This window comes from Vicugna pacos, chromosome 6 (genome assembly GCF_048564905.1).
Source record: "Vicugna pacos chromosome 6, VicPac4, whole genome shotgun sequence".
Classification (NCBI taxonomy): domain Eukaryota; kingdom Metazoa; phylum Chordata; class Mammalia; order Artiodactyla; family Camelidae; genus Vicugna; species Vicugna pacos.
Window position 1 is genome coordinate 84,239,292 of NC_132992.1, and position 25,329 is coordinate 84,264,620.

Below are 25,329 nucleotides of genomic sequence, written 5' to 3' on the forward strand. Positions count from 1 at the left end.
GCACCTGCATTTGCAGCCTCTGGTTCACGTTAACACAAGGACATGGGGGAAGAGGCAGTGTCACACGGTCATGCCACAGACAAGACTAGATTCAAACCCAGACTCTGCCCTGATGAGAAGACAGGCCCTGAACAAGGTGGCTTATTCTCTCCCCCATCTGTTTAAAACAAAAAAGGACAATAGTTCAGCAGAGTCTTGTCCCTCTCAGCAGTAACATTCCGTAAGATTCCCGAGACACTAAGTTAGCTCTCAGGGGGACACGCAGCAGTGGCTCCTGTGCGCCTCTGGTCACACATTATTGTCAGCTGATCAGGACATATCTTGTTTCATATGGTTTGTCTAAAGACACATTAGTGATAGGCTCCCAGCCGACAGCACTGTAATTCATGCCCCGAGGGAAGCTTACCTACCACCTGTATATTCTCCGTAAGGCACATGCCAGCCTTGCACTGAGAACACGAGACTGCACTTGAGTACTCCCCGGGGGGGCGGGGGGGCATTTAAAACACTGAAATTGTCACTAAAAAGCACAAAAATACAAAAACCATGGCACTAAACAGGCCACAAAAAGACCGCTCGTTTGCAGTATGCGCTGACAAAAGGCGGCAGAAGTTAAGCATCTCGTTCATCCTTGGCCGGAAACGTGTACACCAGGAGACTTAAGCACTTCGCCTCCCCCCACCCACCCTGGGGCAAGTCCACCAAAGCTCCCCGAGCACTGACTCGGGGCTCACAACGAATGTTAGCAAGCAGGTGTATTCACCGAGAGGGAGTCTGCTGGGTGATGAAAGTACCTGTGGCTGAGACAATCATGGTCACCTCACGGACGGAGGTGAGGACACCAGCTTAGACAGACCACTGTCCCCAAGCGTCACTTTGGTCCTGCCATCCCAGCTACCAGCTAGTTCCCTTTCAGCACGTTACCACCCAGCTGTTAACGTGGCAGGGTTTGTGAGAATAAACGATTCCCAGGGCCTCCCCTGGCCTCCGCTCTGCGCATGCTGAGTAGATCTGACCGGAATCTGCGGGCGGGGCCCCCGCTTACCTGTCCAGCTCTTCCCGCAGCCTCTGGTTCTCGCTCGCGGCCATAGCGCTCGTCCTCTGCTCCTGCTGCAGGGCCTCCCTCTCGGCCTTCACAACCTTCTCCAGCTCGTCCAGCTCTGCTTTGTGCTTCAGCAGGTCGCCATGCCTGTGGGAGGGGACACCCGCTGGCAGCTTGTCCACGTCTTCTTTCTCAGCAGGTACCTCACACCCTGGGAGATGGTGAAGCCTCCACGAAGAAGTGGGGTTCGTCTAGTGGCTTCTCTCTGCAGAGCCGAGTGGGGCAGGAGGCCGGAGTGCAGAGGAACAGGAGGGGGTGGCTGGGAGAGGTGGCCAGGGTAGGGCCAGAGCCAGAGTGGGGCGGCTCTGGGGGTCTCCTCCAGCCCTGGAACCAGAGGCGTCTTCTTCCCACCCCACACGCCCCTCAACTCCCTGTCACAGCGGCCTTCCTCCCAGCCACCTGGGGAAGCCAGGATGATGCTAACTCCATGCGCTTCTCTAAGGGGTCTTAGTAAGTTACCAGTGGTCTGCTAAATGCAAACAGATCTAAAAGAAACCACCAAATAAACAGCTGAACACCACCACATATGACAGCTAATGTAACAGCGAATCCCCACTCAGCGGGGACTAGGTGACCCCCTCCCTCGGGAACCTGGCTCCCTGTTCTTGTATGGCCTTGGCGGGGCCTGGGCAGCTGCCGGGGGCCAGCTATTCTCACACTCACTCACTCACACATGTACACAGGGGACTGCTCTCCGCACCCAGGCATTACCCTCTCCCCCTTTTCATTTTCCTCTTTGTACTTTCTCCTCTGTCTCACTCTGTACAGGTTACTGCACGGCTATCTCTGGAGGGCAGCAGAGCACAAGGATGGAGTCCCTGACAAGCCTGGGCTGTTCCCCGACCCCCACCTGCTGGAAACTTCTGAGCTCACGATGACTCGAGAGCCCCTAAGTCTAAGGTGGTAACAGACGCGCCACCTTGCACCTTCCCCTCTCCAGCAGATCCCTCTCTCCAGACGTCCTTCCTGAGTTTTCCACACTCAGAGACCACCCAGCGTCCCAGGGTTTTCTAGTCTCGTCTCCAGACTCCACCCCGACCTCACCAGCCCCCACGTCAGCTGTATTTGGACTATCTGACTGGAGCCCAGTCTTGTGCAGGAATCAAGCTCAGAACCTGCTCGGGCAGCTGTATAAACACAAACTTTTGTGTGGCCTTAGCCGTGAGGCAGAGGCTCCCCAATGTGGCCCAGTGAGAAGCTGGGAGGGGGCTTAGCCTGGCTTTTGGGGGTGATCTTCTCAACCAGGCTGACAATACTGGGGAACGTCAGGCAAGGTCTGACAAATTAGGATCACGGACTGACCGTCAGGGACCCCAACTTCCGCTTCCCTGTTGTAACGTCTTGGAAAAGTGCACCGACCAAGCACCTCTCTAACTTAGTAACCACTCCTCTGCAGAACAGAACCTGAGTGAGTCTGGCTCACTGAATCCCTGGTGCGAGACAGGGTGCTCAGTAAGTATCTGGTAAGACAATGAACAAGTGACTGTCTGATTTAAGTGTCAAGTGAAATAAATAGAGAGCCATCATCCCTGTGTTCCAGGTACCCACACTCCTGAACCCACAGCCCTGCTGTGGACAGACCCAAGGGGCCTCCAGCCTCTGTCCAACCAGTAAAAGCACTGAGTTAACACAGTGGTTCTGTGTTGAACCCTTCCTTCAGAGCCAGTCCAAACTCCACCTGCAAAAACCTTCCCCCACTGAACAGACAAGAAGAATATCATGAAACCTTCACAGCAATAACACATAATAGGACACGCGGGTGCCTGGTGAGTGTGGGGCGCTGTGCTAACTTCAGAGTTGAGTGAACACTTCTCACTCCACTTCACTGGTCAACTGGGTGCACCCCCGACCACGTCTAGACACAGCACTATGTACACAGGAGGTGTCTACTGAGTGTCATGTAAATAAAGGATGGGCGCAGGAAGAGGCAGAGGATGCTTGTTCCGGCTGGAAGGGATGGAGATCTGGGTGGATGAATGGGGTGGACTCCAGAAGGAGGCAGAAAGGAAGCACTGGGTGAGTGGAGGTGGGGGTCCTTAAGGGAGCAGGGACCCCAAAGCTGATGACAGGCTTTCCTGAGCTGGAACTGGCCGTGGCAACCCCCTTCTCCACCCAGGGCCCTCCTGCTGCTGGGCCTTCATCTGTACAAACTCCAAATCGCTGAGGGTGACGCTGATTTCCTTTCCTTTGGGAAAGTTCTGATGCCCCAGATAGCGTGACGCAGCAACCCAAGAGGAGAGGCGGTGTGGGGAGCAAGCAGGGGTGGGGACACAGACCCGGGGGAGCCCACCCCTCCAGCCCCCCGCCCTCACCTCTCCCCGAGCTCCTTGTGCTCCAGCTCCAGGTTGCGATGCAGCGTCTTCAGGCAGCTGTGCTGGCGGATGAGGGCCTCGTACTCCGTGGACTGACGCTCGTGGAGCGCGCCCAGGTGCTCGTGGTCCTGCAGCAGGGCCTGGTAGGCGGCCGTCAGCTGCTCCTGCTGCTTCTGCAGGGACTCGTTCTCGCTCTCCTTGGCCGCCTGCTGGTTCTGCAGCAGCGTGTACTGTGCGGTGAGCGAGGCGCTCTGGGAGCTCAGAGTGGAATTCTCCACCTGCCGAGGGAGAAGGGGCTGACACCGAGAGCCCAGAGACCCTGGGACAGGCAGAACCCAGCTGCGGCCGAGGACAGATCCACCAGGATGTAAGGAGCCGCTGGAAGGGGCCGAAACGGCATCAACTGACTGCCATGTGGGGCTTCAGCCCTGAGTCCGTCTCTACAGATGAGACCTTTCTGGGCAAGTTCGGTCCCTTCTCTAAATAAGCTCCTTGGATAGCCTCTCTGAATACTTTTAAAACCCTATTTCTTAGAGGGGAGGATATAGCTCAGTGGTAAGAGTGCATGCTTAGCACGCATGAGGTCCTGGGTTCAATCCCCAGTGTCTCTATTGAAAGACAAATAAATAAAAATAAATAAACCTAACTACCCCCCCAAACCCCCATTTCTTAAAAGAAGTAAACAGGGCATCAGTGAGATACCGAACACCTCAACACCACCACCAAGCACCTTAACCTGATATTTACAGAACATGCATCTGACAATATCCGAACTTATCAGAAAACGGAAGAGGAGGGAACTTTTCCTAACTCATTCTGAGGCCAGAATCACCCTGATACCAAAAGCAGACAAAGAAAGACATGACAACCAGAGCAAAAAAAAAAACCCAACAAAAACAAAACTGCGAACCAATATAACCAATATCCTATTTTCTTGTTTCAACGGAACAGATCCCAACCTCTATGCCAAACAGTTTCCTGTTTGTTATCTGACTCATAACTTACGTATTTTCAAACATCTTTCTCAGAAACTGCAGTAAATGCTAACTCAGTTTCCCACAATCCATTAGTCGTAAATAAAAAAACAACATCCTAAAATGAGTGGCCCAGAACTAGTTTTGCTGGATGCTCTCAACAGCCTGGGAGCCACCCCACAGCCCACTTCCCTCGTGGAGATTACAAGTTCACATTCGCTTCCGCCAGGTTCTACAGTGAAGAAAGCTGGTTAACTCTGCTGAACCAAACTTCTCTGATCTCAGAGCTGCTTTTTCCAAGTCATTCCTAATAGCATCTTAAGAAACAGACAAGACTGCAAGTAAAAGCAGAGAAATAAACTTTTTTAGCCTGTGCAGCCATGGGTTTGGTCACTGAAAACCACCTTCAAAGGTTCTGAGGCTCGGAACCTTTGTTTACAATGAGGCTATCAAAAATAAAATAAAACCCCAAACTCTCCCACGCTTTGTCCTGCTGGTCAGGAGTCAGAGCGTGCTGGGCCGGCAGGCCCCCGCGGGGCCGCGCCTCACCTGCAGCTGGGCCGTCTGGGTCTGCAGCGTGGTGTTGTGCTCCTGCAGGAAGGCGCTCTGCTTCTGCAGCGTCAGGACCTGACTGCTGAAGGCCGTGTTCTGGGTCTCCAGATGCTGCAGCTGTTCCTTGAGCAGCTGCTTCTCGGCCTGCAGAGCCGCGTTCTAGGGGACGGGGAAGCAGGAGGCCAATCAGACACCAGCTCCATCCACGCCCGCCGGCCGTGGGTACTTAGATGTAAGGAACCCTCAAGAGTTGATGCTTTGGGGGCCAAAGCCAGAGTCCACCGGGTGAGAGAAGCAACATTTTCCCTCTTGGAAAAGACAGTCAACAGAACTGAGGGGAAAAAGCTACTTTTTTGTATATACTTCCAAGATGGAAATGAACATATGTGATGGGGATACTGCAAAGAACTGTGTGCAAGGCCAGGCTGAGCTGGAGTTTAAACCGCTTCATCCCTTCTCTCTTTAATGCTCTTGTTTTCTGTGATCACCCTGAGAATGCCTGTCTGCCAGCATCCTGCACAGGACCGGGAGTCAGAGCCTGTGGCCACAGCCTCACCCCACTCAGGGGTGACAGCAGGTAGAACAAAGAGGTTCACACTCCACAAGACTCATAAAGACCAAGTAAAACATGCCACCACCTGGGCCAGGACGCGTGGGCTGTAGTCTTGCACTGTCCTGTACTAACGTGGGACTTAGGGTCAAGTCTCAATCTCTCTCTCACCTGTCAAATGATGAAAATCATCATTATCTACTTTATAAAGTCATTGGGAGACGCCAAACAAGATCAGGGATTTAGACACACAATGGCAGACTTTCTCTGCAATTTTGGGGTTTGCCAACCATTTACTCCTGCCGTCGTGGTGGGGAGGCCACCCCATATGACACGTAAACAATGGTTGTATCTGTGATCTAATAAAATCTCATTTACAAAACCAGGTGGTGGGTCGTAGTTTGTCACCCCGCGGTAGAGTACTGAACACCATGGAAATGGAGCACTGGTATGTCACCTCCAGGCCAAGTGTGATGGGCTGGAGGCAGAGAGCACATGTCTATGGGAAAACGTGGACACGCCCTGTCATGTCAGAAAGGCTGAAGGGATCTCAGGTGGAAAGGAGTCCACAGGACTCGCCAGGAAACTCAAGAAGTAGCCAACTAGCTCTGGGTAAATCTCAATAGCTTCTGACATCCTGGGTCCTTGACGGTAACATCGAATTCCCACGCTATCAGGGGACCCTCGGCAGGACAGCCTCTCCCCACTCACATTGCGTTCCAGCTCGATGGCCCGGTCCTTCACGCGGAGAAGCTCCATCGTGGCTTCCTTGTGGCTGGGCCCCCAGGACTCCTTCCCCGGGTGCCCAGTGGCCAACGCCCCCACCGGGTGTTTGAAAGAGTTCTGCGCATGCTTCCCCTCCTCCTGGTTCTGTCTGAGGACCTCACACTCCTTCTTCAACTGCAGGAGTGGGACACGAAAGCAGACTTGGGACAGGAAGAGGCCCAGCTCAGATCCCAGCACCAAACCCATCTCCTCCGCACACCCGACCCCTCGCCAGGCTCTGGTGTGTGCACCACGCAGCCACCGCTGCTTTCAGGAGGAGGGCACGTGACCTCAGTCCTCTGCAGAGATGACGGAGGGGCAGCGGCAGGGACCCAGTCCTGACTTTAGCCCTGTGACTGGCAAGTCTTCTCCTTTCCCTGAGCCTCAGGTGTCCACTCCAGACACCTGCTCCAGAAAAATGGCATCCAGGCTGCCCCTCTGCCACCCAGGTGAGGGTCTGGAAAAGGTGCGGCAGGGACCCAAAGCTTGTCCCTATGGGGGCTGCTCTTACCACCTGGAGCTCGTTCTGTAGTTGGTGATTCAGGCTGGCTTTCTCTTCCACTTGTGCTTCTAAGAACACGATCTTTTCTTCTTTCACGGCTAGTGTTGTTTTTAGTGCTGATTCATTTATGCTCTCCAAAATTTTGTATTTCCTGAAAAATACAAATATGTAGTAGTATTTATCTGCCTCTTCCACCCATGAGCTCCCAATCTCTCAGCTGCCAATACATCCTGCCTCCATGAAGCTGGGTTCCTCATCACCCTGCAAGCATTTAGCCCAGAACTGCAGGAGCCAAAACCCCTCCTCGGGCTCCTAGCAGAGACACATCCGTGACACCTTCACTGCTGTAGCTTTATAGGTGCCGTCCTAGGGAAGTATTATTATAGCTATTTTACAGATGGGAAAACTGAGTCCCAGAAGTTAAGTGATTCATCCAAGATCACAGGGCCAGATACTTGGTAAGTCTGTTTGGCCTTTTCACCACACCAAAAGGGTGTCACATTATCTGGCATGTCAGTTACAAGTCCAGCAATAGTTCAAGATGACAGATTTCCTTGAAAAGTGAGATGATTTAGGGGGAGGGTGTAGCTCAGTGGTAGAGTGCATGTTTAGCATGCACAAGGTCCTGGGTTCAATCCCCAGTATCTCCACTAAAAAAAAAATTAAAAAAGAAAAAGAAAAGTGAGGTGATTTAGGAAAGCATTGGAGGCAAAAGCAGCAACGGTTAAATTGTTAAAAATTAAAGGGCTGGCGGAGGGAGAGAGGGGTGACTAGGTGGAACACAGGTGACTTTTAGGGCAGTGGAAGCACTCCGTTACTACAGGGGTGGATGCATGTCAGTTCATGTTTGTTAAAACCCACAGAAGGTGCAGCACCAAGAGTGAACCTCAATGTCAAGTGTGGACTCCGGGTGAGGATGACGTGTCCGTGTAGGCTCACAGAGGGTAACACACGTACCCCTGGGCGGGGTGTTGGTGGGGAAGGGCATGAAGGTCAGGGGAGGGTCTATGTGGGACATGTCTGTACCTTCCCCTCAATTTTGTTGTGAACCTAAAACTGCTCTTAAAAAGTCTATTTTTAAAAAATTAAACTTTTTATTGGACAAAAGAAATCCCTTCCCCTCCTCCCTGGGAAACTCCAGGAAGGAGACCTGGAATGTAAAGGACTTCGGCTCGAGGAAGCACGTGACAACAGGCCCTGGGCTGTGAGGAGTAACTGGAGCCCTGGAGCCGGGGGGCACGTGGGGCACGAGCTGTGAAGCCTGCAGCCACGGCGGGGGGGAGGGGGTCCTCACGTGTCACCGGTGCTGTTATCATCCTGCAGCAGCAGCTCCTTGTGCAGGCCGACCTTCTCCAGTTCCTGGTTCAGTTTGTCCAACTCGCTGCTCAGCTGCTGGCTCTTCAGCTTCTCCTGCACCAGGTCCTGCAAAGACAGTGAAGACGAGGGTGGGACAGGAGCCCAGCAGAAACGGCCGGGAGGGCCGGACAACTGTTTCCTCGAGTCACAGCTGACTCAGGTGTCGCGAGGGCTGAGCGGGTGCTTCTCCGGGGATGGTGATCCCCAGGATGTCTTCAGAAGGGAAGGGATGAACATACTTCCCAGCCTGCAGTGTTCAAGACACCAGGTCACACGGTAGTGTGTCCAGGGTGGACTGAACGTGCTCCAAACACATCCAGATGTATGTATGAACCATTTACGTTGCCCTTTGATGAGCGGGTCTGAATTCTGCCAACACGATTGCTTTCTCTGTGAAGTAATGTAATTAAATGCTCATTGTAAAGAATTTAAAACAGACAAAAAAAAAAAAAAAGTCCAAAGAGGAGAAAGATTTTACTTTAAACCCTGGTTTTGATTTACTTTTCAAAAGTGGTGCTGATCTCATTTAGAGGTTCACTGACTCTGGTCCACACCTCCAGAGCTACACCAGTTTTCTGTCTGGTGTCACAGCTCGCATGCATACCCTTACCAAACCCTAATGACAACGTGACGGACAGTAGTGCTCGCCAAACACTCAGTCTGCTCCCTCCAGATGTCCCAGACATCCAGCAGGTAGGTGAAGCCGCGTGACCAGTCCTGGCAGATGGGCTGGGGGTGGAAGTGATGTGGTCACTCCCCAGCTGTGGCGTGGAGAAGCCAGTGTGCAACCTTCCAGCTGCCTCTCTCCTGCCATGGCAACCGCCCAAAGTTGTGTTAAGATAAAGGAGTCAGAAGATAAAAGCAGCCTGGACAGCTGAGCCACGGCACCGAGGACAGGCTCCCCAAGAGTCACCTGGACTCTGGTGAGAGAGAAACTAGCCTTTGACATGGTAAGCCCCTGTGATTCTGGGGTTGTCTGTAAATGCAGCATCACGTAACCTATGCTTAAAAAGCAGGGTCGTGTTGGTGTTTTCTATTTCTATCTCTCATCTGCCTGCACTGATCATTTTTTTTTTTTAAACATGGAGCTCTCTCTGTGTTCTCCAAATCTATTTCCTTTTCTTCCCTGGCACACAGCTGAACACACTCCCCAGCCTCCCTGGCATATAGGTAGTGTGGCACTCACCGAGTTCTGCCCTGTGAAGTGGGTCCTTCTCACTCACTCTCCTCCTCATCTACCTGCCACGGGCAGGGCAGCCAGAAGTGGCTCCACCATGGCTCGGCTGAGCCACGGATGGAAGAAACCAGGGGCCTGAGTCACTGCACTTAAGGCCACCTGTGAGCAGCCACCCTGAACTCCTACATGTGTGGAGACTCAACGTGTGATGGGCCGCTCAGATGCTGAAGTCGTTTACTGGAGCAGTGACAACCTCACACACTGCAGGAAAACCCGGATGCAAAACACACCCGGGAGAAGTAGGACACATACTTACTCAGAATCTGTGAAAAGTCATACCCTTTGATTCTATAATTCCACTTCTAGGCATATCTCCTAGAAAACACTCATGAAGGTGCATGTGTGCAAAGATGTCCAATGCTATTTAAAACAGTGGAAAAAATCATTAATAATCTAAATGTCCGGGAAAAAACCCACAGTTAAGTCTATAGAATTAACACCTTGCCACCATCAGAAATTGTGGCTTGAAACCTATTTAGAGCAATGAGAAAAGGTATAATAAGTGAGACACAGAATAGGGTTAGGATGCAGAAAGTAGGATTTCAAGTGCGCACACGGGGAAAGATGGAATAAAATACGCCAAACTCTCAGTAGTGGTTATCTCTGGGCAGTGAGAATGTAACAGGGGATTCCTACTACTTCTTCATCCCTCTGGGCGTTATTTGTTTAGAAGCAGGGCACACATTCCCCACCTCTACCCTGGAAGCTCCGCCGCCCACGTCAGAGGCGCTGCCTGCGCCCGGCTCACCTCCCTCAGGGTGGTCAGAGTCCTCGTGTGCATGGTGACCTGCTTGGTGAGGTCCCTGTTGTCCTTCTCCAGCTCCTTCAGCTTGCCGGCCGCGTCCCGGCAGCGGGCCAGCTCCTTGTCCAGCGCGCGGCTCTCCCTCTCGGCGGCGGACAGCTTGGCGGAGCTGTCGTCCAGGACCGCATCCTTGAGCTCCACCTGCTGCCACAGCCGCTTGGCCTCCTTCTCCAGCAGCTTCTTGTCTTTCTCCAGCTGGGCCACCTCCTGCTCCAGCGCCTTCCGGTCCTGCTCGGACCTCTCGAGCTGCCGGTTGGCGAGCCGGAGGGCCTCCAGGTCCCGCTGCAGGGCCTGGTTCTCGGCCTCCAACTCCCGCAGCTCCCGCTCCCGGGCCTGCGCCTTCTGGCCGCCGCTCTCCAGGCTCTGCTGCAGCCGCAGGTTCTCGGCGCTCAGGCTCTGGTAGCTGAGCTCCAGGCGCTCCGACTTCTTGCCCAGCGCCTTGAGCAGCTCCACGCTCTGCCTCAGCTCCTGCCTCTCCCGCTCCAGCTCCTGGTTCTCCCGCTCCATCTGGGCCACCTTGGCGCTGGTGAAGCGCATGGCCTCCACCATCCGGCGCAGCTCCAGGTTCTCCTCGTCCAGCTGCCGGTTGTCCCGCTCCAGGCCCGCCAGCTGCACCGACACGTTCTGCAGGGAGTCCAGGGACTTGCGCAGCTGCCGGTTCTCCAGCACCAGGCCACGGCTCTCGCGCTCCAGGGCGTCCGCCTTCTCCCCGGCCGCCTTCAGGGAGCTCACCTTCTGCACCAGCTTCCCTTTCTCCTCCTCCAGCCGCCGCAGCTCCTGCTCCAGCTCCTCCGCCCGCCCCACCTTCTCCTGCGCCTGCTCGAAGGCCCGGTGCAGCTGCTGCTGCTCCAGCTCCAGCCTGCTCAGCCGGCTGCTGGTCTCTGTCACCGTCTGGTGCAGGGCTCTGTTCTCCTTCTCGACGTCCTTCGCGCGAGCCTCGCTGCTGACCTGCGACCTCTCCCGCAGCGACCACACCGCCTGGTTGAGATGATCCTTCTCTTGCTCAAGATCTTTGATCTGTGGGAAAAACACAACAGGAGAGACATGGACTGCGGCGCAAACACAGTTCAGGGATTTGGGGCCGAAGGGACTAAAGCACAGGCCCTGAAAGTCCTCGTGCTCCCCAGGGGCTGACACGGACATGCGGTGAAGGCCATGGAGACCCCTACGAAGACAGTTCAAGTCCAAACACATTCAGAGCAGCCAGGACGATAGAAACATAAACCCCGTCTCTCCCTCCTACTTAAAACAACGGAAGTCATCCCCTTGGTAAGTTTACCCTGGTCAGCAGGACCCCTACGACCTGGCCACCCACCTCTATGGGCTCCCTTATGCCCCTCTCCCCCTGCACCCAATCTTCCCTCTGCCCTGGACACCCCCTCCCCTGGCCTTCAGCATCCCTAGACCCTCCTTGTCCTCTAGGGCTCTGTGTGAGCGCCAGCTCCTCAGGGAAGCCTCGCCCCATGACTCTGCAGCGCCCGTATCCAGAAGGGTTTTCCTCAGCAGCACACGTCTCATAGCACCTTGCTCGTGGCCTGTCATCCTGCTCTCTAGGCTGTAAGCCACACCTGGACAGGGGCCCTGCCTGTCTTTTCACCATACGTGGCACCATCCCAGCCCCCTTTTTCGCTCTACTTCAGAGGCTGAAAAACTCAAATACCTGGTGTCAGGTGTGGCCAAGGAGATGTGACAGCAGGTCCCAGGAGGGCGTCCCTCTGCCCCTCACCCTCCACCTTCTTCCTCCCGTTCCTTGAGGGGGTGCAGCAGCCACTGCTAAGACCAGCAGGACAGAAAGAGAGGCCTGGCCCCTGGATGGCATCCCTGAGCCCTGTACCAGCACTGGGTGGCCTCCTACCCAGGACTTCTTGTAATGGGGAGCAAATAAACCCTAGAGGTTCGTCAAGGTTCTCAGTGTGACACTATGGGCGGATCCTTCTCTGATGTGTGAGGCTGTCCTGTGTGTTACAGCGTGTTTAGCTGCATCCCTGGCCTCCACCCACCACATGCCAGGAATATCTCCTCTCTCCTCCCCAAGACCCGATCATCAAAAACATCTTCAGGTACTGCCAGCGTCCCCTGGGAGGCAAACCTGCCCCCACTGCTGACTGAGAACTGCTGGTTTGAGCTACAGCTCGGCTAGGGAACTGGTAATCCACGTTTCCCTGCTAAACTACTGGGAAATGGCTAAATCCTTGACTCTCCCTCCTGCAGGCCGGGGTTCCAGGAGAGCTATCCCTGAAGGCACCTACCTGCCTGGCCCTGTCGGCCTTCAGGGTCTCCATGTCACTCTGTAGCTGTTCTTTCTCTTTGATCAGCTCCTCACTCAGGGTCTCCAAATCCTGGTTACTCTGCTTCTCTCTCTCCAGCTGGATCTGTAACTTCTCAATCTGCAGAGCCAAAAGACCCAGCCATGCAACAGTTGGCTTCGCAAAGCAGACTATGCTTTAAAACAAACCAAAAACCCATCAGCCCTGCAGAACACTTTAACAGGACTTTTCTCAAGGGAAAATGTCCAGGCCTTGCTCTGAAGCAACCTCTGCACACCCTCGACCCTCAGCTCTCAGCCCACAACTTGCATTTCCAGCTCATAGAAGAGGAAGCCCCTGGGACCGTCGGTCAGCCCCCTCCCAGCCCACCTTTTCCCTCACTTGGGTCCCTTGCTTCTATCTCAGGCCTTGTCCACTTTCCGGAGGGTCAGACTACATGCCCAGGGTCATCACGGCTGGACACTCTGCAGGGACTTCACTTGGTTGATGACACTCCCATTCACCCAGCTGCTCAGAGTGGTCTTCTGAAATGTCTCTCCTCCCTCTTTCACCCTCCAAGCCCCCAGGTCCTGTCCTCTCTACCCAAGCTGCTCTACTGTCACTGCCTGCCCTGGGCTGAACCACCTTCCCTCTGGGCTGGACAATCACTCAGTCATTATCCTGACATCAAGTTCTTCTGCTGGGATGCACCAGCCTGGCCTAAAACACAAACGACTAGTTTATTGTGCCTAACGTCTGGATAATGTGGTGAATGCAGATTCTGACTCAGCAGGTTCAGGGCAGGGCCTGAGATTGGGCTCCCGGGTGATGCTCTTGCTGCTTCTGCATTCGGAGGGCCTCGAGGCTGCTGTGGTCCCCTCCCACTGACATCTTAGCATAGGGGACAGGTGTTGGGAAAAAGGCATGACTCTGGTGTCACAGGGACCACGGTTCAGAGCCCAGTCCCTCCCTGCTAATGATGTGACCACATGTAGATGGCTGTTCTAAAAAGATGGATCGCAAAGATCAAATGGTTCTCAAAGCTTTGAAAGATCCTGGGTCTTGGGCCACCAATCAGACCCTCAGGGATAAAACCTCAGATGCCAGTGACCCCTGTGAGCAGAGGTCTGAGCTTGCTCTGGTTTAGCCCATCCGGGCTGAAGCCTCGCACGGACAGGATTCCAAAGCTTCTGGAAGGACTGCTGCGCTAAAGCAGGCCCTGCCTACTTATCCTCAGTGAGGGGCGCCCGGCCTTGGTGCCCCGCGGGCCTGATGCTCTCAAACCTCCACGGAAGGAAGCACCAGTAAAGTGCAGAGCTGGCCAAGCGAGGCTCATACTCACGTTGTCACTTCTTTCTGTCAGCACCTTGACCCTCACCCCAACCGGGGGACCCCCGTCTAGCCAGGCCGACAGGAAAACTCACTACCACGTGGCACTTGTCTGAGTCTTCTCAAAAGGAAGAACACCTTTCTTATTCTTCCTTATCTCTGCCCCACTTCCCAGCATTGAGGCCTGGGACTGAGCCGGGAACCAGGGATCACCTTCAACAGCAGTGCCTCCACCCGGCGGAGTGGCCATGAGGTGTAAAGGCAATAAGCAGTTGTCTTTATTAACTGCCGTACTCAGGAGGACACGGGCCCAGAGGGGCTCAGTGACTTGCCCAAGGCCTCACAGTGAGGACGGGCTGGGACAAAGCCGTGGGCTGACCCCAGGCCTCACTCGCAGTTTGGGGCCTGCCAGCTCACCCCCTCAATCTTACTGTTAATAGTTTACCCCTCTGCCCCTTCTCTCCTAGAGAAAAGAGTATTACTCCAAGCTTTGCATTTCTGAATGTTGTTGCTTCTCATCCGAAGACGTGATTTCCACAGGTCCCATCCCACCCTCTATCCTTCTCCTTGTCTGGTTCTTCCTGTGATGGAGCCAGAGCCCATTCCTAAAGGACCTCAGTGCCCCTGGGGCGAACTCGCTGGGCTGAGACGTGGTCTGGCTGCAGGCCTTCCGGCCCTGAGGGCTTTCCGTCCTTCCTGAAGCACCTGGCTCAGGCTGGAGGTGCAGCTCCAGCTCCCAGAGCACGTGGGTGACAGGGACCTGCCTCTCAGTCCCCGGCCTCTTTTGCCTTCCCATAGTAAGTCCCTTACAGGGCTGCTCCTCTCCCTCCGAAAATAAGGATTCTTTACTTCTTGGATCAAAGAACAGACTCTTACATCAACACAGATTTACAGTCACAGGAAGGAGGCAGCTCCTCTAAGGTCCACAGAAGTTTTTGCAGCTTAGGAAGAAGGTTATTAACTTCGGAGAACTGTGGTTTCCAGACATGTCAGGCCTAAGCGAGCCTGCAGTCTGGGCTGTGCTTGGGGAGAAGGCAAGAGTCAGGCTGGCTCCGGGGGGTCTGGGCCACTGGGTGGCCAAGCCCCCTGTGGGGCTCACCAGGGCCTGGGGGTTCATCTCTTGACTGAGAAGTGTCAGCTGGTGCCAGACACACCACGTGGGGAGGAGACCAGGAAGGTGGGATGGCTGAGGTCAGAGAGAGAAAATTCAGGAGGAGCTGAGCTGGATTAGGGATAAAGGGTCCTGGGGGCGAGTCCTCTTGCTGGAGCTGAGGTGTCCATCCACCCAACACTGAGCATCTGTCAGTGCCAGGCTCTTGTGGGGAGAAAGGAAAACCGCTCCTGCTGGGTCAGGACAGCTTCCGTCAGGCCAGGGGCGGGCTGAGCAGGACGGGGGCGGTGCTCTGGCAGGCGGAGGGCTGCCTTCCCAGGGCTCCTGGCACTGGACATAGGACTGGTCTGGGAACTGCAGCACTTCCCTTCTGCCAGGGACTCTGTGCCAAGACATGCCTCCTAAAGGCTGCGGCAGGAGAGGGCTGGTGTCCTACCAGGGAACCGATCCTGAGAGGAAGCAGGAGGGTGGGACCCGAGAGACAGGGGACTGAGGAGCAACACCGGGCCGGCAGCACCCACTGCCATCCTGCTTGTGCAGGGGAGGGGCCAGGGTGGACCGCAAGGCTGGGGGCAAAGTGAGAGCAGCCCTCACTACTACATTGCAGGCCTTCTGCGGCAGACCCGTGAGGACCCGCAGAGTCGAAGGTTCTCATCTGCCTAAAGGCTGATTCTTTTTTTATCTTGGCCGAGATACCCTGGACTGCCATTTATAAAGACATCCCCTGTGCCTGGCCCACATGAATCTAAAAACCCTTAACTGTCCGGCTGCCTTCCCTATGCTGTTCTGCATCAAGGGACTTGGCATGAGACCGGGGCGGGGGTGGGGGTTTTCTATTGTCCTACAAAGACAGGACAAAATATTTGTTGGCTAAAATGCTGCAAGGAACACAATGCTTCAAAGGGACAAGAAGAGTGAGTAATCAGGCTGGGAGGTCCCATGAGGGGACTCGAGAGGCTAATTCACAGGAGGAGGAGCTGTCCCAAGCCTCACCCAGCGATAAAGTCCCAGCAGAGCCAGGGCCACGGAACCCAGGCCTCTGCCTGCAACCTGTGTTCCTCCCACCAGTGCAGTGAATGAGGCTGGAAGGACTCACAGGCAGGTGGGACACCCGGCAGCTCCAGTCCTGCATGGTGGTCGGCAGCAAGCGTGCTCCACCTCTCCCTCGGCTGGACTCTGGCGGCTGGTATACTCAGAGCCCACGATGTGACTGGTGCTACCGCACTGTCGGCTTGGTGTACTGATGCCCTCTGACCCGGACAGACCAAGACAAGGGGCCTCTCAATGGCCCCGTCCTGCACCTGAGACCGAATCCCCAGTGTGAACCCCAGTGGGGTCTTTGCAGCCGCAGAAGGAAGACTGGTCTATAAGCCTGACTGTTCTCTCCGATGTCTGTGCTCCCGGGAGGACCGAGGAGTGTCCTGAGAGGCAAATACAGTTGGGCCACCTCTTCTTCCCCATCCCGTAAACCAAGAGGAAGGAGTGAGCACTGATCCTGTTTCACCACCAATGCCCTAAAATGGCCCATCAACGGTCCCTCCCTCCCACACGTGTGTGTGGGGCTCACATCACTGCTTCCTCGCCCCTACGCCCATCCTATGCTTTCATCAGTGCACGGGTTTCTTTTCACTGAGCACTTACTATGCACCGGACCCCTTACATACACTAACTCATACAGTCCTCACAGCATGTATTAGATGGGGGGCCCACTAACCCCATTTCACAGATGAAGACAACAAGGCACACAGAGGTCAAGTGGTATGGGGACACACCCTCAAGGCGAAGGTGTGGGCACAAGCTGCGCTGCCCCTCGACTCCTCTCAGTGACTGCTCCTCTGTGACAATGAACTGTGGCTCCCCTGGCTTCTGCACTTCTCCCAGCTGCGCGTCCTCACCACCACCTGCCTGCCCCGCCTGCCCACCTCCCGGCCTGTCTGGCAGAAGAGAGCTGGGGAGGGCTGTCCACCCGCCTGGCTGGGTTACCTTCTTGCTGAGCTGCTGGTTCTCCTTCTCCAGCTCCCCGCACTTGAGGCTGCTCTCCTCCAGCGCCAGGGAGGCGTCCCGCAGCCCCTGGATGGTGCTCTGCAGGCTCTGGTTCTCCTTCTCCAGCTTCAAGATGCGGCTAGAGGCGCACTCATTCAGCTCAAACACGAACGATTTCCTGGAGGCTGAAGCATGAGGCAGAGTCAGGCCCAGGCTCCAGGAGCCTCTGCCCCCACCCTCTGCCTCCCACCCTGAGTTGGGGCCATCGGGTCCCCATGCCCCGGTTTGGGGAGGGGCTTCTGTAGGTCGGCTGGGTGTCCCCTCCCGCATTTCATGAGGTGCTGTCACTGTCAGTGCCCGAGAGTCCCTTGGGCAGTTACAGTTCCTCCACTGGCACAGCTGGGTCCAGAGCTTAACAGGAGAGCAGATTACAGTGAAGACACCTTGGCCAAGTAAAAGACTGTGTTAACGGCCGGGAATTGTTTTTTACCAAGCTGCTAACCTGACTGTACAAACTCAAGGATCTTAGAGGCTAACAGAGATGGCAAACAGGTGACATTTCCTGTGCCAGCTTTCAGAGGAGTGAAAGTCTGGGTGGCTCAGCCGGAGGGGCATGATAACCGACTAGTTATGTCTGCCAGGGGTGGTAGAAGGCTCTGTGGGTATGAGTGCCCAGTACCTGCCATCCCTGGATAAAGTCCTCTGGGCAGAGATTTCATTTTGTAATCCCACAATTACATTGGGGAAAAATGAGAGAGTACATGTAAATTGCTGTAAAAATTCTAAGTGAGATGAAAATATAAGCTAAAGATAGAAAAAGGCTGATTATCTACTCTACTTTCTTTCAAACAGCTTGAATGCAAATGGAGAAGGGGGGACAGACCTGCGAGTCAGGAAAGCAAGTTCTTAGCCCCTTCCTGCTACCAGCAGGTGCATGACGTTAGCTAAGTTTTGAGGCTCTTTTGGGAGGAAAGAAGAACGTATGTGAAAGCCCTTGAAAGAAGGGGTCAGGGTTGTTCCGACCTCACCTGCCCCATCAGTGCTAGGTACTCAGCTCTGGGAGCCTCATCACACTGTATTTCTAATACCGCTGCCCTCCTCCAACCTGCTTCTCATTCAGCTCCCCAGGGGCTGGGGCACATAGGGGAGGATGGCTTTCACAGCAAGCACGTCAAGCTGGAAACAAACGTGTGTGTTCGACCCTCTGGGCAATCATAAGGACTGAAGGGCGTCCGACACCTCCTTTGAGTTCTCATCTTCCACCAAGGATAGCACGACAGACCCAACAGGCCCGAACGTCCTCAAGACCCCAAGCCGACAGCTGGCGCAGCAGCGGAGGTGGACGGAGCGTCCGGGGCCCTGACCCAGTCCCAGCGCTGACGCACATAAGCACACGTGCATCTCAACATGAAAACTATGCTACAAATGAACCAAAACGAAAACTCTGCTAATTCAGAGCCTGTGATCATGCGGATGGTACCTCTGCAGCGCTCATGAAAAAAGAACATTTTAAAAAATTGTGGTGAAATGTACATAACCTGAAATTTACCATTTTAACATTCTCAGTGTTATGCAACCGTTACCACCCCCATCTCCAGACTTTTTCATCGTCCCAAACTGAAACCCTCCTCAGGGGGAATCATTCCTAAGGTTCTACAAGTCCAACAGTGGAACTGACCACAAGCCTCACTGCCCTTTCATAAGAACCAGGGCCTCGAAGACTATTAGGATGACACAAGTCTACTACTGAGTGCCATGCTCCTCAACCAGAGCGATGGGATACAGTTTAATAAGCCAGAGGCAATAAGAACTGCCCCTTCCTGGTGCCCGTGGGCCAGGCACGGTGTCATGCTTCACTGCTACCTCCTGCAAGGCAGTTTCACTGCCTCCATTTTGCAGATAAGGAAACTGAGGCCTAAAAGAGGTCACCTAGCTAACAAGTGGAGGAGGCAGGACTTTAAGCCACGTTTCTCTGACTCAAGAAGCCACCACACCACACAGGCAAGGTACATGAGGCTCTGCCTGCATTATGCTTTCACTCGAGCCAACGTTCATGAGCCCCCAGCTAAGTGCCAGGAGCTGGAAGCACCAAAAATAAATCATGCTCGTGGACCACGAACTATACTGAGTAGCCTAAAGAGAGGAAGCTTCCCGGGTTTCTAACAGAAAAATTCTCATTTGGTCTGAGACTGTCCCAGGCAGCCTGCACCACCTCTCTGGTCCACCAGGGGGCAGCGGTCCTCCCCGGTGGATCCATCTTCCCAAAGCAGGGAGTCTGGAAGATCCATCCGCAGGCCCCAGCACGGTGCCCAGGCACCAAACCACAGAAAGAACCGCCTCCCTTACAGATTAACAGTTAAATGAACTGACTTTAGGTTTGGGACTGATGGGACCCCTCAAAGAGAAGACATTCCCAGCTACTTTCAACAACCTTTCCCTCATTCTTGGGGACATTTAACAGAATTGAAAAAGCAACCTCCTAAAACCAGCCGAAAGCCCCACCTCGCTCTGAAAAGCTCTCGGCAAACAATAACTCGCACCATCAGGTGCACGTGTTCTATTTTTGAGCTCAGGAACTGGCTTATTGTTTGCCGGGCGCTGAAGCTTCCTGCTGCAGGGCTGGCTGCTGCCCCACCCACCTTCCCCTGGCCGACACTTCGTCTGTGCAGGGGCAGCGGTGCCAGCACAGGAGGGAGGAGAGGAGGCCTGGGTCCTGCGAGAAGCAGTCACTTAGCAGCCCCCACCCAGGGAGACAGAGAACAGACTGCATCCGTCCTGCCCAATTATGTAAATGAATGGAGAGAATAATGCCCAGGGTACATTTATAGTGGGGATTAGTGACCACTGGGGACGTCTCCTGCCATCCAGAGCTCTCAACCATCAACAGATAGGCCTGCGATGTCCTCCGGGTGTCAGTGTGCTATAATCTGGAAGCTCCTGGGACTGTCCACATGGGAACTGGGAAACCTGGCAACACTTAATTTGTGTTTCATGTCCTGACATCAAGGCTGCCAGACGCCTCGTGTCCTCCTTGGGGAGAAAGGCAATAAAACAGCTCCAAGTGGCAACTGGAGGAAATCCCATTTTCTGGGGATGAACGGATGGCCTGACAGGAAGGGCTGAGAGCCAAGGGCTCGGCTCCTCGGATGAGGAAACGGCCGCAGCCAGGAGGGCTCCCAGGCCCCCGGCACTGCCTACCGTCGGACAGGTCCGCATTCCTGGACAGCTGCTCCAGCTCCCAGCCGAGGTGGGCGGATTCGTTCATGCTCTGCTTCTGTGCAATCTCGAGGACCATGTTTTCTTCCAGCAGCTCCTCAATTCGCTTCTTATCCGTGTCCCGATCCTAGTGCAAGGAGAGGGAAGCTGTGAGGATGTGGCTGGGGGCCCCCTCTGCACAGGCCTGGCCTCCATGCCACCACCCTCATTCCCTGAGGATGAAAGGACTTCAGGCACCTGCTCAGCTCCCTGCACAGAAGTGAGTCCAACAGAGGGTCCAGCTGTGAGCATCACAGTCACGGAAAGATATCTCGCCCTGGCAAGCTTGGTGACAGGGACAGGCCCAGGTCTCTCACTGAACTGTCTCAACAAAGTGACTTATGGCCCAGGGCTTTAAAGTGAGTACCATAGTGACGGTGGCTTGGTCGTTCGAGGGAAGGCCTAACATGCCTTGAGAAGCCTATAGAGAAACCTACAAATTGTAGCTCAACCCACACCATAAGCACCAGCAAAGACCCTTCTTGCAAAAGGTGCACAAGTACACCCACGTGTACAGAAAAGGAACACAGCGGTCCCGCCCTGTCCGTCTGCGGGCGGGAAGCGGAGCCTGGTCCAGCCCGCTGAGCTGAGCACGCTACTCTCTGCGGTCAGCGGGTTACCGGGTCGGCAGCAGCCCCAAACCCAGCGACTGAAAAAATCAGAGGAGGGCACAGCGTAAACGCGAAACTGCCCCCAATCTGTAGCGAATGTGGTGACCAGAGCTTGCAGTACCAATTCCAGGTCGTGAAGCTTCGACTTCAGCTGCAGGTTCTCTTTCTCCAGCTCGTGAACTTTATCGCCCCGGGCCCGAGCGGCCGTCAGCTGTTCCTCCAGCATGGCCTTGGTCTCAATTAAAATGATGTTATCTTCTCTCAGCTCCTGGGCAGCAAAAACATGCACAAGAACCATCAGATAAGGGCACCTGGTTCATGACAACAGGGTTCAGAGACCACAGCTTTCCTGGCCTCCAAATCAAAAACAAACAATCCGCGGACGAGGCCGCTGCTGTGGAGTTTCATCTCCACCATTTAGCACCTCTGCCTTTTTCAGTAGGTCGGGCCAAATCGACTTTCTCTGCTGAAAGGAAAAAAATCTATGAATCAAGAAAATATTTAAATTTGGGACAGTAACACTTCCCCAGTGTCTACTTTCTGCTGGCCACAGTGCAAAAGCAGCTACAGCCTCGTCCGGCAGGACAAGCAGACTCCACTGACAGACTCGAGACCTCACGGAGCCCCCACTTCCTTAACAAGGAAGGGGTGGGGGCTACGAGTCTGTCCTGGGTTCAAGGGCGGAGTCTAGTCCTCTGAATTCAACATTCATTCCACTGATGGGTCCTGGAAAAAAATAGCTATTCAGACAAGCTTTTGTTCAATGCACAGCTCACACCTGAGCATTTTACATACATGCTTTTGCAAAGACAACAGTTCTCAGCAGCCTCCTGGAAACAGGACAGTCTTTAAGACAGTTAAGTCATGAACACATGTGAACCCACAAGAAGTGCCTCGCCTCCTGTGTGTCAGGCCCGTGCTGGGTGTGGAACGTGACGGCTGTTCCCTTGCAGAGCCCCTCACGGGCAAGGGTCCACGGGACTCACTCCCGTGCACACGGCCCAGCATGCAGTGGGGCCTCATCTCTGCTCCCCTCCTCACCCAGTTCAGGGGCTTCTCGACTTCTCCTCTCCTGGAGCCCTTCCAGCACCACTCAGCATCTTGGGGCACTGAGGTTCCCCCGAACGCCTTCAGCTTGCCAACATGCACACCCAGAATTGTGTCAGTCTCTCCCAGTGGGCCTGCCCTGCCTGCCGGTTCTAACAATTGGGAGCCCCTGCTCATCCACCACTCGGTCATCTGCCCTCATGGGCCAGAATCCAAGACTCTTGGTGGAGGGGAAACTGCATGCCTTCCGGTCAGCAAACGCAGTTCTGATCAAAGCCTGGCAGCCTTGAAGGGTTTAGTCATTAAAACTCTAGATTCACCTGGGCACCCTCTCTCTGCCGGAGAAGACGTCCAGTGTGTGGTTGGCCCCGCACCAGGTGCTCCCTGTCCCCGCCTCACTCGCTCTTCATGGCAGCCCTGAGGGGAGGCAGGAGAAGTGCCTTCCTACGGATGAAGAGGCTGATCTGGGTAAATTAAGGAATAAGCCCAAAGGGACAAGGCCAGCAAGCAGTGAAGCTGGGACTCGAACTTGGGCCACAGAGCTCCAGACCTGTATCCTCTCCACTGCCCTCAGGCTGCCTGCAACCCATCCTTGAGGGGCTCCTGTGGGTAAGAGGCCCAGACTACCAATAACAGTGTGAGCCACAGCAGAAAGAGGGGCTTCAAGCAGGAAGAAGACCTGATCCTCTCTCTCCGGCTACTGTCTCCACTGTTCTCACCTCGCGTTCCAGCAAGACTGCCCACCAGCACTCCCCAGGATCACCACACTCTTGGGCCCTGAGCTCCCACACACAGCCACCCCTTCGTCCTCACGACCAACTTCTACTCAACCTCCAAAGCCCAGCCTGAGTTGCCCCCTCTGAGAAGTGCTTAAAGATTCCCCCTGTCCCACCTGCTGAGTCAGGTACTTGGGCTCCCAGAGTGCCCTGGGCACACTGTGAGGCAGCGGTGAGCGGGACCCCAGACTGAAGTCCTCGGGGTAGGACTATTCCTCGTCTGCTCTTGTGGGCCATACGAAGTGTTAATGAACACCCGTCAGCTGAATCACGCCCTGATATGGGAAGTGGGCCCTGAAGGCCTTGGAGATTTCCAACACTCAGGGACAGATGAGGGTGACCGGGAGCAGAATACAGCAGGGGATAGGATAATTTCTATTACTCAAAAACGTCTCAGTTTTCTGGTGGTGTCAACCTCCACCACATACTAGGCAACAGAAATAAGGCAACCAGCCTTGCACACCCCACCACCCAGAAGTGAGAAGGCACATCTGTAAGACGCTGTGCCCAAGGTCCTACAGCAAGACAAGGGCTCAGTCCGCAGGGGGACGCCCAGCTCCTCGCCTCTGGGCATGGACCTGACCCCAGCTGAACCAGGAGGCTATTTAAAGGCCTGGCCAACAGCTGAGAGGCCACATTTAGGAAGTCACAGGCCAGGCCTGACGGTCAGTCCCCAAGTGGCTGGAGAGCCGCCCCTGCTCATCTGCATGGTGACCAGAGCAGTGATTGGGAACGTGGGCTGACGGGCTCCCGTCCCAGGCCTGCCACATGCACTAGCAGCCGTGGGACCTGAAGCAAGTGCATGTCCCTCGACTGTGGATTTCTCCTTCCTGTGCTGGGCACAAAAACAGGGCTGAGGCTAGATGCAATAACGCACGCGAATAGTCCCTGCCCAGTGCCTGAGGCCAGGAGGCAGGTCAGCAGACAGTTATCACCGTCTCTTCATGCCCCCTAGGACACTGTTCAGTCCGGTGTTCAGTGAGCACCCACCATGCAACAAACACTTGTTTCCAGGGGTGCCTCCTGACCCCCTAAAAGCACCAAACAACCAGCTCCTTCACACTGCGCTCAGACTGCAGCACCAATGGACCCCTAAGGTGTGCAGAGCAACAGAAAGCCAGCCCCTTAGGTGGGGGGAGACTCTGAGTCATGCCACTCAGGGCGGGCAGACCTCCCACCCAGTAAAGATCGCCCCCTTGCTAACCTCAGTCTGCCCGTCTAGTCCGCCGCAGTCCTAGACGACTCACCTGCTTTTAAACTGTCTGACTGGGGGACTGCGGTGGACAGAACCGTAAACCAAGCATCGGGATTGTCCTGCTCTAACTTCGTGTACTGAATTTTATCCGTATTCCTTAGAAGTTATTAGAAAACGCAAAGAAACAGAAACTCCTAAGTGGAACAGGTCTCCCTGTTCAAGGTGATCTTGGTTCCCTGCATTTTAACATTCCCCACTTACACCTTGATGTCCAGGTGCTGACATGAACCGCCAGAGGCCAGGCTCCCTCCGCCCTTCATGGCATCCAAGATCCTGGCCGCCACCACCTCCTCGCCAAGCACCCCCATCCTCCTCTCCCCTGCACCGCCTTTGTCTGCATGACCCCATCCCTTTTATTTCCTTCCTCCTTGGGGTCCTGGAGGTGCGCAGAGATGCATTTCAATGCCAGGCCCACCTCCTCACCAACTGTGATGCTGGACAAGTTACTAATTAATCCCCAGTTTTCTCATCTGAAAAAATAAGAGAAACTAACAGGGGCTGCTCAACCGCAGAGGGCCATCCTGAGGCTTAAATGTGATGATATGGTTTGAGCTAACAGTTCCTGCCGTGTAGGAAAAGCTGCATAAATGCACAGTTACTGCTTCTCATTTAGAAACCTCACCGCACCCACCCACTGCGGGCCAGACGATGGGTCTGTAAAGGGCCAGGTAGTAAATGTTTCAGGCTTTTCAGGTCCAAAGTCTGTCACGACAGCTCAGCCCTGCTGGCACAGTGCAAAAGTAGCCCTGGACTGTGTGAAGGGATGGGTGTAGCTGAGTTCCAATAACACTTTACTTTTAAGAACTGCTGGCGGGCCGGATTTTGCCCCTGGACTGTCTGAGCTGGACAACGTGCTGGGCTCCAAGGACTCAGACTCAAAGTCAGGAAGGCACAGACTCAGTCTTTAAGGAGCTCCCACTGTGGGTGGGAAGCAGGGACATGTATCTCTACAACTCCACGTGATGAGCCTGTCTGGGGCGCACAAGCCTGAAGAGCTTGGCCCACCCACCCCTCACTGGCCCTGTGCAGTAGCGGGGAGATGGGATGGGCTGGGGGGCCTCAGAGGGCACCAGGGGACCTGGAGGGAGCTCAGTGTGGCTGGAGCAGAAGGTTCCACGGGGACCAGAGTGGGTGAGCGTCAGAGGTGGAATGTGGATATTTTCCCAAGAGCAGCGGGGAGGTGCCTGCGGAGCTCTTGGAAAGGCTGCTCTGGCAGCAGCACAGGCGGATGTGAGAGAAAGACAGAGGCAGAACGGCCACTTCAGATGGCTGTGGAGGGCGTTCTAGAATAAAGATGGTATTATTCCTGTGCAGGCACTGGGATAATATGTGCAATGACAGAGAAGGCTGGCACTGCGGTGGGACTCACTCTCCAAACACCTGCCCTGGCCAGGGACGGGCAGGGAGGTGGAAAAATGGACTCTGAAGGATGGAGAGCACCTGGGGCTGGGGTGGGGGAGGGTAGAGAGAGAAGAATCAAGGCTGACCAGGCTCTGGCTCAAGTACCTGGGTGGGTGGATGGTGGCCCCAGTACAAGCAGGTCTGAGGGAGGAGGGGGACAGCA

At 54.8% G+C, this 25,329-nt stretch overlaps 1 protein-coding gene across 4 annotated transcripts in view; it reads right to left on the bottom strand.

Moving 5' to 3' along the window:
* CCDC88C (coiled-coil domain containing 88C) overlaps positions 1 to 25,329 on the bottom strand; it is a 121,587-nt gene that overhangs the window by 24,547 nt on the left and 71,711 nt on the right. For all 4 annotated transcript variants that reach the window (XR_012073801.1, XR_012073803.1, XR_012073802.1 and 1 more), the window contains exons 11-21: positions 20,809 to 20,955; positions 20,020 to 20,164; positions 16,822 to 17,006; positions 12,402 to 12,539; positions 10,099 to 11,169; positions 8,052 to 8,179; positions 6,767 to 6,908; positions 6,202 to 6,390; positions 4,938 to 5,099; positions 3,415 to 3,692; positions 1,046 to 1,189 (exon numbers count right to left, since the gene is read on the bottom strand). Coding sequence is in view for 1 of the 4 variants with exons in the window: in XM_006208196.4 (XP_006208258.2) it covers positions 1,046 to 1,189; positions 3,415 to 3,692; positions 4,938 to 5,099; positions 6,202 to 6,390; positions 6,767 to 6,908; positions 8,052 to 8,179; positions 10,099 to 11,169; positions 12,402 to 12,539; positions 16,822 to 17,006; positions 20,020 to 20,164; positions 20,809 to 20,955 (2,729 nt within the window). In the remaining 3 variants the exon portion in view is untranslated. The remainder of the gene's footprint in view (positions 1 to 1,045; positions 1,190 to 3,414; positions 3,693 to 4,937; positions 5,100 to 6,201; positions 6,391 to 6,766; positions 6,909 to 8,051; positions 8,180 to 10,098; positions 11,170 to 12,401; positions 12,540 to 16,821; positions 17,007 to 20,019; positions 20,165 to 20,808; positions 20,956 to 25,329) is intronic.